At 40.6% G+C, this 11079-nt stretch overlaps 2 protein-coding genes across 2 annotated transcripts; both read left to right on the top strand.

The window, feature by feature from the left end:
- Positions 1-1006: 1006 nt before the first annotated feature.
- On the top strand, positions 1007-3321 carry si:dkeyp-51f12.2 (uncharacterized protein LOC100151460 homolog). Its single transcript, XM_044043898.1, has 2 exons — positions 1007-1370; positions 2880-3321. Exons 1-2 carry the CDS (start codon positions 1057-1059, stop codon positions 3115-3117), a joined length of 552 nt encoding a protein of 183 aa, XP_043899833.1. The 5' UTR covers positions 1007-1056; the 3' UTR covers positions 3118-3321.
- Positions 3322-5458: 2137 nt separating this feature from the next.
- Positions 5459-10655, top strand: si:dkeyp-51f12.3 (uncharacterized protein LOC107988041 homolog). Its single transcript, XM_044043899.1, has 3 exons — positions 5459-5819; positions 6699-7043; positions 9938-10655. The coding sequence occupies exons 2-3, from the start codon at positions 6778-6780 to the stop codon at positions 10095-10097; spliced, it is 426 nt and encodes a 141-aa protein (XP_043899834.1). The 5' UTR covers positions 5459-5819; positions 6699-6777; the 3' UTR covers positions 10098-10655.
- Positions 10656-11079: the final 424 nt, after the last annotated feature.

Here is an 11079-nt window from a genome sequence, read left to right as displayed (position 1 = left end):
ACTGTCCAGGGTGTACCCCGCCTATCGCCCGATGTAGCTGAGATTGGCACAGCACCCCCCACGACCCTCTGGTGGAGGATAAAGCGGTTAGATGATGACTGACTGACTGACTGACATAATTGCCTTTGTATATTTATTTTATCCATAAAACTGGCAGTCACATTAAAAGCTCCAGCGCTGTCAGCCTAATCTAAATAAACGTATGGGTTACTAAAATACTAATTAACTTTAAAAAAGTAATTAACTAATATTTTCTACATGTCATTCAGCAGCTTATTTGGATGTTAGGATGTCAGCATTATTGGAATGAATTAAATACAATGACATTTTTTTTTAACTCAACTGATTTTTTACAATATGAGCAAAACGATCAACTGTTTATTTTCAGTTTTGTTATCAAACACAAAATATAGTTTAACATAACATCTTATTGTGTTATGGGAGGCCCAAAACTCGCTCTAATTGATGTCTGACGTGATAACTTGTGTTTCAAAGATATTGTAAGATTCTGATCAGTCATGCACACAGACACACACACACACACACACACAGGGCTAAAGTGGTATCCTTCAGACACATTAGACAGAGGGAGGGTGGGGCACCAGTAAAGATTTCTTAATGGGCTCTGCTTTCCTCTCGTCCATCTGCCCTGATGATAAACACACAGCAACTCCACATTAGCCTGATGCGCAACAAAGCCTCCACTGTTTTCTTTTTCTTTATTTTCCAAAAAAAAGCCATCAACTCTGACACTTTCCAAAAGGTGCTGAGACAAACAGAGCAAGGACTAACGCATGGACAATATCATCATCTTCATCATCATCAGTTTCTTTTATCAGTGTGGATGGAAATGATGGGAGCGCATGAGTGAGATTCTGTGACCTTTTCCTTGTCATAACAGGATTTCTGTAAGCGTGGAGGAAATCTTTTGGATGTCTGGTCAGTGTCAGAGCGCATGGGGCGCACACTCTATGGGACTGTTGGTGAATGAGTGACTCTATCCAGCCATCACAGCCTGCATAGAAACCTCAGAAACACTTACAGTCCCAGAGGAGGATGCCTTCCCTGCACCACGGAGCTATCTTCATCGGCGCCTTCCTCATTGTGACTGGTGGATCCACAGCCTTCCTGGCCTCATCCCAGAGCCGCCTGCAGGCTTTCTCCCTATGCTGTGTGGTGCTCGGGGTGGTCATGCTCATCCTGGGACTATTCTGGGCAATGAACAGCAAAAGTGCAGTAAACTACAACCAGCAGGAGTTCGACCCAGATTGCCCACATTATCCATATGACTACCCCAACTTTGGCAGCCATGCCATTTTTACGCCCCCTGGGAGCCGCTTCCCCGAGTCCCAGTCAGTGTTTCTGCCCAGGTGGGTGAAAAATGTCATTTAAGATCTTTAAATCGCTGCTTTGAACAGGTCACGCTGTCATTTTTCAAGAATGATAGTTTTTATCCTGAAATATCATAATACCAAAATAAAAAACTCCTTACAATTACTACATAAGTACATATATTTTATTTATTTATTTGCTAAGAAATGTCTTTAAGATTCTAATCCATCGTACCATTTAGATCCTAATCCGCTGTTGCTGTGTGCTCTCTCATGATTCAATACATTCTTCCTGTTGTTCTATATTTGATCAAATCATGGTTTCATATTTCAGTTTGCAATACAGTCACACACATGCACAAAAGGGCCGACACACACACACACACAAATCCACCATAATGCATTCACAATGACTGTGTCGCTTTGTGAAGCAAATATTTTCACAAATTTAAGATTGTGGATTTTTAATAAATATGGAACTATATCTGGCTTACTTTGCCGTTACTATTTTTTGTGGCAAGTATTTTATCCTAAACATGGCAGATATGGAGAATGGGCAAATGACTGTGTGAGGGTGAGTTAAAAAATGGAGTTTGAAAATCATCATTGTTGGACTTGAAAATGAAAATAATAGGCTAAGTTCCCGCAGTCACGTCAAGACCCATCAGTGAACCATTTAAAGCTGAAGTTAAGTCTGGCTGATATGAAGTAGTTGGTTGGTCGTGGTGGTGTTGAATGGCAGTTGGCCTCCATATTGTTACATTGCTGCCTTTCTCTGGATTCTTCCTTTTAGATTATTTATCTAGCTACTGTCTTTTATAGTAAATTGAAAGTAGTGGGATTTTAAAACTCTGTAGGTTTAATTCTATTTTTGAACCATTTACTATCAAAAATAGTGAAATGATTAGAAATTAAAGACTATTTCAAGCTGACAAACATATTGTGGCTTTAATCAGTAATCACACAATGACGACTTAAGAGATAGAAAATGACAGAATTGCCTACTACACGTTTATACTGTGCCTGACACCGCTTTTAAAAATATAAATATGTGTTTGAGAACAAACAAAGAATTAAAAATAGATCAACACAGGATATAACATGTTAATCAGTAATAATTTAGTCAAATTTAGACAAATCAGAATATGTTCACTGAATTATTACTTTTATTTTGATACAAAAAAGTAATCCAACAATGCTGCAGCTCACTATTTTAACCAGAATAGCAGATTAGCTCATATCCTGGTCAGATGCATGTGTGACTAAAATAAACCACTATAATTTGAATGGGGGGGAAAATAATCCAGCATACACACGGCTCATTGTTACAGGCCACGGCTCATATCATGCCCCAGTCAGGATGTCCATTATACATTTGTGAAACCCAATTCCTGTGTTTGAAAACACAACCACCAATAGATCTAGACTGCGTCTGATATTTAGTATCAGATGTCTACAACCACTGACACCACAGTCTACATTTCTATTTGTGTTTCTATGTGTTCTTCTTCACCTGACTTCTTGCTGCCTCCGTTTTCTCGAGTGCAGGACAATGGAACGCCACAGGTATGGCGCTCGGGGTGAGGAATTCGACTACCCTCCCATGGACTCTGGTGGTTTCAGTCCGACACCTCACCCTCCACCTTGGCTGGGACCCCCGCCTCCCTATGAGGTCGCCATCAAGACCACATGCAGCACAACACAACTGCGGCGCGCATACTCGGACACGCACCTGGCGTCAGAGCCCCTGTTTGGACAGTCAAGAGAAATCAGCTTTGAGGTGTGATGCTGGATGATGTGGACCTCTCTGTTCACCAGACCAAAACATAAGTAAACATGAACTCAGACTCTACAGAAGAGTTCTTTAGACAACAACAAACTTTATCAAACTCAGCATGCCTCTTTCTTGGGTCCTCGCATGATTTCTGTAACAACAATGCAACTCTTTGCAAATACATATGGGAAAAATAAAGATGGATCACATCACAAATGTTGTTTGTATGAAGTGACCACTATGAACCACCACATGTCATGGGAAACAGTATAAAGGGACTCTTGTTGAGATCCAGCTGAAAACCAAGACAGGAAGTTTAGGGAATAGTTTGCCTCCATGGGAAAAAGCCTTTTTTTTCTTTCACTTTCTCTGCCTGGAGATATTTAGCTTAGTTTTCACAGTAATGGCTGAAAACAGGGGAAGCAGCCACTGTCTGATGAAGACAACGTTTACATCAGTTCAATAAATAATACATTTAAAGTCAATGTGAAAACAAATTATGGTTTTATTGGTGTTACTTGCTTTTGGCCGGTTGTAGACTGCAAGCCTTAAAGGAACAGTTCACGTGTTTTAAAGTGTGGTTGTATGAGGTATTGACAGTAGAGGAACACGAGACATTTACAAACTTACATTTCCAGCTAGAAAAGGCTGATTAGCAGTAAGATAAAGCTGTTAAGTAAGTTTTGTTTACACAGTTATATCACTTCTTGATTTACAATTTTGAGTTTATATTTGTACTGGCATCTAATGAGAAGTTTTCTTAACAATTTATTATTGTGGCCCATGATAATAATGTTTTCCAAGGGTTCACTATGTAAAGGTTACCCATTCTCGTGAGTCTACTGTTTGTTTCTAGTGTCTGGAGTTCCTAGATTCCTAGAAGAGATAATAATAATAATAATAATAATAATAATTACAAAAACAACTAGTATTGTATTATTATTATGTGCTGGTGCAACAATGAAGATCGTCACAATAACAGATTAATTTAGAATATAGTAGTAGACCATAAATGACATAATGCATACAACGAAAGACAAGAACATAAAAGAAACAAATGATATAAATATCACCCATATTTTACATAATTATCATACTGTATGTGCGAAATACCTGTTGACCCTCACTCATTTTGACATGTTTTGGATGAATCTAATGAAAACTTGTCATGGCGGTCGGGGGTCAAATTTTGAGTATTATGTTTATTTGCCAATAAATATGAGTCCTAATTGCAGATACATGAGGACTGCAAAGTGTCAGTATTGAACAATCTCTCCATTTCAGTCATGATCAATACAGTTGTACTGAGCCAGTCATCTGTCTCAAAAACAAGACTGTGCTAAATGAGATTATTTAATATTAAATGTTCTCTACTGAAACCCTGTTTTTTTTATTTTTTTTTTATTTTATTTTTAGCATTCACATTTATTTGACTACAACTAGTGTCCTGATGGCAGATATATGAGAACAACAAAGAGTCAGTATTGAACAGTCTCTTCATTTCATTCATAATCAATACAGTAATACTGAGCCAGTCATCTCTTTTTATGACACACTCCAATTTTGGTCAGTGAGGATGATCCTGATCCACCTGTGGCGGAACAACAAGCAGCCGGGGACGTCTTAAAGTCGTCTCACAGCAGATTTCTACTACTACTACTAATATTAATAATAGTACACTTTATTTGTAAGCACCTTTTCTAACACTCAAGGTTGCTTTACATATTAAATACGAACAGACACATTTAAAAGTTAAAGGTAAAAAGTTGGGGGTGGGGTAGGCTAATCTGAATAAGTAAGATTTAAATTGAGACTGTGGTCTTTTTGACAGTTCAGCCTGGAAAGTTGTGCAGTCCTTGTCTTTGATTGACAGCTACTGTATTAGAGATGGCGGTTGTTTGGATGCAAGAATCCCATATGAGTTTATTTTGACAGAAATGAAGACCTCATGAAATCCCAATATAATATAAAAAAGCAGAATTAAAAATGTTCTTCTTCTGTTGGTTGTATTGATGGTGGACCTTTCTGCCTTTACTGCATTACTGCCACTAATTGTTTGGGTGTAGAATTGCATTCATCGTGACATCATGACAGACAGGACAGGGTCACTTCAGGGGCCAATAAGAGCTCTGCTGGGGCCCCGCCCTTAGGTCCACCACTGCGCTGTACACACACATCACTGAAAGTGGGGCTATAATTCTCCCCATGAATAAACAGTTTGCCCAAACAGAGTCAAGGTGACAGTGTTCAGACCGTGCGCCCGCCCTGAACTCCGCTCCTCCAAAACTCCAGATCCTGGCTCATAAAAAAAAAAGGAAAAGGAAAAGGAAAAAAAAATCACTTCCTCACACTGCAACTGATCTACTGCTGCTGCTGCTGCTGCTGCAGATGAAAACCAAAACGTGCTCGGCCCACATACGACACAAACTCCTATTCTGCTGATTTTCGGTGCGTAATCGCGCCAAAAAACCGGATATATGCTCCTCCTGGAGAAGCGGATAATGAGAGAGAGGAAGTGACGGGGACTGAGGCGCAGAGAGAGAGAGAGAGAGAGAGAGAGTGAGTGAGAGAGAGACGGACTGTTTTCCTCTGGAGTTTTCCTGGAGGAAGCTACACGAGCATCATGAGGAGAACTAAAGGAGGAGAAGAAGAGAGATGGTGAAGCTTTCAGAGCACGCATCTGCTGAACAGCTGCACACCACGACGTCTGTAAGGTACAGCGTGGATCAGTGTGGGTCTTACAAAGGCAGAGAGGATACATGTTGCTTGTGTGATTCTTTCTGTCACTATTCTCTGTGTGTGTGTGTGTGTGTGTGTGTGCTGGGGCGATATAGCCAAAAAGAACATCGCGATACAAATGTTCCAATCGATACATATCGACATTTTTTTTTTGATAATTGTGCGATAATTAAATTAACTGTGGTAATAGCGAACAGAAATGTTTCAAGAATCTCAGGTTAAATATGTGTGGGGATGCTGTGGATTAGTGGTACAGCATGTCACCCTCCAACGTAAGGTTGTTGTTGTTTGATCCCCAGCTCCACCTGTGGATGTTTCCCTGGCCTTTATATAAAAATAATGTAGTTTTCCAGTTGTTAAATGATCTCTTGTTTTTTCACCTACTGTGATAGACGCCAGCTGTCAATCACGCTGGTGTCCACTCATATATGTCATATTTTTTTTACCCTATAATTTCCTCTAAATGGGAACATAAATCACAAACTTGACATCGACTACTATTGAAGAAGACCCGAAACTAGCAATTGCAATCATTAACTTCTCATGAAAACGCAGTGGTAGCTCAGTGGTAGAGCGAATTGTCTTTCAACTCGAAGGCTGTGGGTTTGATTCCTGGCTCCTCTAGTCAACACGTGGATGTGCCCTTGGGCAATACACTTAACCCCGCGTTACTCGTGGCGGCTGTGCCGGCAGTGTGTGAATGGGTGAAAGGACAGTGAGAACTATTTACCGTAAAGTCCTCCTTCCTTGGCTTCACTTTTATACACCGTCTCTGTCCAACTCAAACTTTACAAGAAAGAAAAAGCAAAGTTGAGGAGGACACCAACAGACACTGAATCCTCTCTCTCCTGCAGACTGGCTGCTGCTGCTGCTGCTGACGTGGAGGTGCAGCTGTAGGTGAACGAGGTGAAGCCCTTGACCTCTCCAGAGGAGATGCCGTTTCCCAGGGGAATGCTGCTGTGCCTGGGCATTCTCCTGATGACTGCTGGGGGGGTCACAGTCCTGTGTGTGGGCCTACCATATGGGTCCGTCCCGCTGTTTGGACTCGGGGTGTTCCTGGGACTCGGGGGCATCAGCCTGCTGGTCGGCGGACTCTGCATGGCCATGAAGAATCTCCAGGTGGCAGTGCCGGGACACTTCCTGCTGCACCCACGCACAGGCACGCGCTTCAGCCCGCAGCAGGCTCAGGCCATACAAAGGTACTCCTGACAGAAGAAACACAGGAAGTTCTTTAGATGCCGACTTTCACTATTAACTGTTGTATTTTAGTAACACAAAGCATGTCATTTCTGCCATTAGGGGAATGCATGTAAAGCAATTCTCTCCTGACCTTGTCAACACACAGGGAAATGTCTTACTAACCACCTGAACAAAGCACATTCTCTGAGCTGAAACACTGGGGGGCGTGTCCACCGGAGTTGCAGAACACACACACACACGCCCTTTAGTGTGGACCAAAGCAGGTGTTTTGGACATAATATAAACGTAAATATATGAACAGACCCGTTAACCGCCATTATGTCTAATGCAACACTGCCCCTGCCTGTACCCGTTAATACAAGTTCCACAAAGTGAACCATAACTGTGATTAAAAACACACAGACTTTCATTATTAAACGTGGCAGACAATAACAAATAACCTCCATGTGCGCTCACAATATATAACAAAAAATACCTCACACACAATTACTGTACCACTGCAGTATTCCACATTCATTGCACGTAGCAATGTAATAAAGCCATGAAAATAAAAGTCATTTTGGCATGATACCCGTCGGGTACCTGACCCGGTGCAGGACTCATGCACTCTCACTCTGCATGGATACCTTCATTGTGTGTGAAATAGTGACATGACATACAATTTTATCGCACATCGAAAGCACTTTTCCCAATATGGGGATTGTTGTGAATGGAGTAATTGTTCTTATTTCATGTAAACAAATTGAAAATGCTCTTAAGTGCCACAAGGGGGAGTTTGCATCCATTTTATTATGATCTGACTTGGGCTTTTTTTAATTTGAAAATGGTCACTCAAACTGTGATTACACTGTGTTGTGGAAACACATTTATGCAATAATCAGAATAATATAAACTAGGACTGCAATTTATCTGTCAATTATTCTTTGGATGAATCGAGTACTTGTTTGGTCTGTAAAATGTCAGAAAATGTTGAAAAATGTTGATCGGTGTTTACCAAACCTGGAAATGATGTGAAGATATTCACATTTAAGAAGCTGAAAAATCAGAAAAGTGGTTTTTATTATTGAAAAAAACACTAAAACCGATTAATCGATTATCAAATAGTGAAATAGTTTAGCAAGTTTAATAAGTTAGTTTAGTGTGTTAACATTTTCTAATTCGCACTATACATAAAGTGCAGCTGACATTGATGGGAATATGAGTTTTACAGGTTTTTAGTGATAAACAATAATGAAACTATAACTATAATGTGCGATAGAATAGGTACGAGTTTGGAAACCCTTGAACATAACCCTTAAAAATCTATATTTGTTGTTAACAAACAAACTCTTCCTATGTTTAAAGTAGCAAACCTTTTAAGGATCCCCCTGTGTTGTTTAAAATAAATAAACCCACATAAGGAAAAATGCCAGAACATACTGTTGTTGTTGAACAGATCTCTTCATCACATCATCGTGTATCAGTTCTAGTGTAGAGTTTGTCGAAGAGCATTAAAGTGACGTGAAAACGCCACAGATCTTCTGATTACAGAAGCAGGTCATGGAGAAAAACAGCAGACTCTCGTGCATGTGGCTGACACACTCCACCTGGCACAAGACGCCGGGGGGTCGTGTTTACATCATCAAAGCTCTTCTACCTTCACACACTGAGCTAAACTCGGAACAGTCACTAATTAACTGATCATTTTTATTCAGTAATGGATTAGTTTTTTGTCAGAAAATGTCAGAAAATGAAAAACTTCCTCAAATATGATGATATTCAATAATAGGGCTGCAACAATGAATCGATTATTAATCGTCAACTAATTCTAGAATTGATTTTTCAGCTCTTAAATGTGGATATATTCTGGTTTCTTTGCACCATAAAACAAAAACAAGACGTTTGAGAAACACTAATCAACATTTTCGGACATTTTATGGACCAAACGATTACTCGATTAAACAGGAACGATTGTCACAGAGAAGCAAAGAAACTAGAACATATTCTTATTTAAGTGCAAGTTAATAGACAAATAAAGTGCAGGAGTTCAAGAACTCAGGCACTGTTCAATGGAAAGCTCCCAGTGAAATGTTGTGATGGTTCTAAAAATGTAATCTTTAGCTGCTTTCAGTTTCAATGCACATTTCCACAGAAGTTGCTTCAGACATTACCCAAGGACTCTCCTGACTGAAATGTGGACAATAACCTTGTGTGCTCATGTGAGAATCCAGCAGGAGAGTTTGGTCAAACCGAGAGTTGTCCACTCACCTGTGTCCTCCACAGATTCTCCTGCTGCTGTGAATACGTGTCACACAGTCGAAACCCCTGCTGATGTCCAGATTCTTCAGACATCATCTGGACTTCATGCCTGAAAATGAACACCGACAGGATGTTGAAGTAGTGAAGGGAGCCTTCAGTATAAAGGTCGCTGTAGTGAAACTTGGACTCAGGTCTGAATGTGTCCTCTGATTTAATCACTAATTCACAGGTGGCAACATTGTTCAGCGTTAATGAACCCAGTCGGTCCTCTGCTGACGTCCTCTGAGCAGCTGTAGTTTCATGGTGGACGGAAAGGTTTTATTTTCACTAGTTAGAACTCATGTGTTAATTTATTTATTTGTAAAACTACCACCACAAACTTAACCATAACTTAATCTTAATGATCGACATGTGATCTCTTTTTTCCGGAAGAGTTAAAGTCTTATTTTATCAGAGGGGCTTTCCAGAAAGCCAAGTCCCACAGGGGGACAGACACATTTTAAAGACAGATGTGAACAGCCTTACTTCAAGTGTCCACTTGTGATCAGATTGCTCAGGACAGATGTTAGTACCAGGTCTGAACGGGGTCTTAAAGTGTTCTAATTAAAATGCCCACTGTTGGCTCCCCCTTTGCTCTCTTTTCTTCTCTCTTCAGGAGGTTGGACCGAATTCGACGAGAGATCTCGACGGACTCGGTCAGCCAGAGGCCGGCGCCTGAACCCTCAATTCCGTCCACCCCACCGCCGTGGACCATGGAGCCGCCTCCGTCCTACGACACAGTGATGAAAAGCCAGGAGCACAGTGAGCAGCTTTAACCTCTGGGGTGGACAACTGTGCCTTTCGTCCGTCGTCGTCGTCGTCGTCGGTGAGAATCTGTAACGAACAGTTGGTGCTAATCGATGAACTCACTGCCTCTGGTGTGCCTTTACACAGCCACTGTGATGATGATCCCAAACACAAGCCGAAGAGCGAGGAGAGAGGCGGACGAGAAACGAAACGATCAGCATTAGAACTTCATTCTTTACACTTTGGACTACCATTTTTACTACAGCCCTGAAGGAATCCTGTCCACAGATCGGCTCTGAGACTCCCTGGAAACAAATTAAGAGACTTTAATGGCCTCTTTGAATTGATGTGACTTACTACTGTGGCTGTGCGGCACTCTTCTTCAGACACTTTCCTCTTTGTATCTGCACTCGGTTGTGTTGTAACTTTGCACATGATTCATTGACAGCTTACTCCAATGCTAAATGCCTTAAACATTGACGGCAGAATGTGTCTTGTTATTTATCTTTTGGCTTTGTATCCAGTATTTGCAGTATGTGCACTGTTGTTTTTGTGTTGTGATGCAATTATAAACTTGAGTAAATGAATAGCCAGCCTACAGATGTCACTCTTATTTCATTATTATTATTATTATTATTATTTATTTAAGGAAAGGGACACTGTATATTAATAAACATTTAAAATGTAAATATACCAGGTTGTAGCCTGAGGCCTGTAGACCCTTGGCAGGTTGAAATACATTCAAAAACATAAGGGACATGAGCGCTCACAAAAGTTACATAAAGAGAAGTAAAGGATGGGAAGTGCCTGTTATTTAAGATCATCTCCAAACTAAGAGAACATGAGCAGGATTTGTTCCATATTTGAAAGATGAAAGACGGAACACACTTTGTTTCCTATTTTTTACTACCCAACACTTTTCAATAGGTCGTCTGATTCACTGTGAGTCCTGTGTATCGTAGCAACAGAGACATGGTGTGATGTAAAGGTAAAAGGGCGACAGGAGGATAC

This window comes from Solea senegalensis, linkage group LG14 (assembly GCF_019176455.1).
Source record: "Solea senegalensis isolate Sse05_10M linkage group LG14, IFAPA_SoseM_1, whole genome shotgun sequence".
In the NCBI taxonomy this organism is placed as follows: domain Eukaryota; kingdom Metazoa; phylum Chordata; class Actinopteri; order Pleuronectiformes; family Soleidae; genus Solea; species Solea senegalensis.
This window is presented reverse-complemented; position numbering and strand designations above follow the sequence as displayed.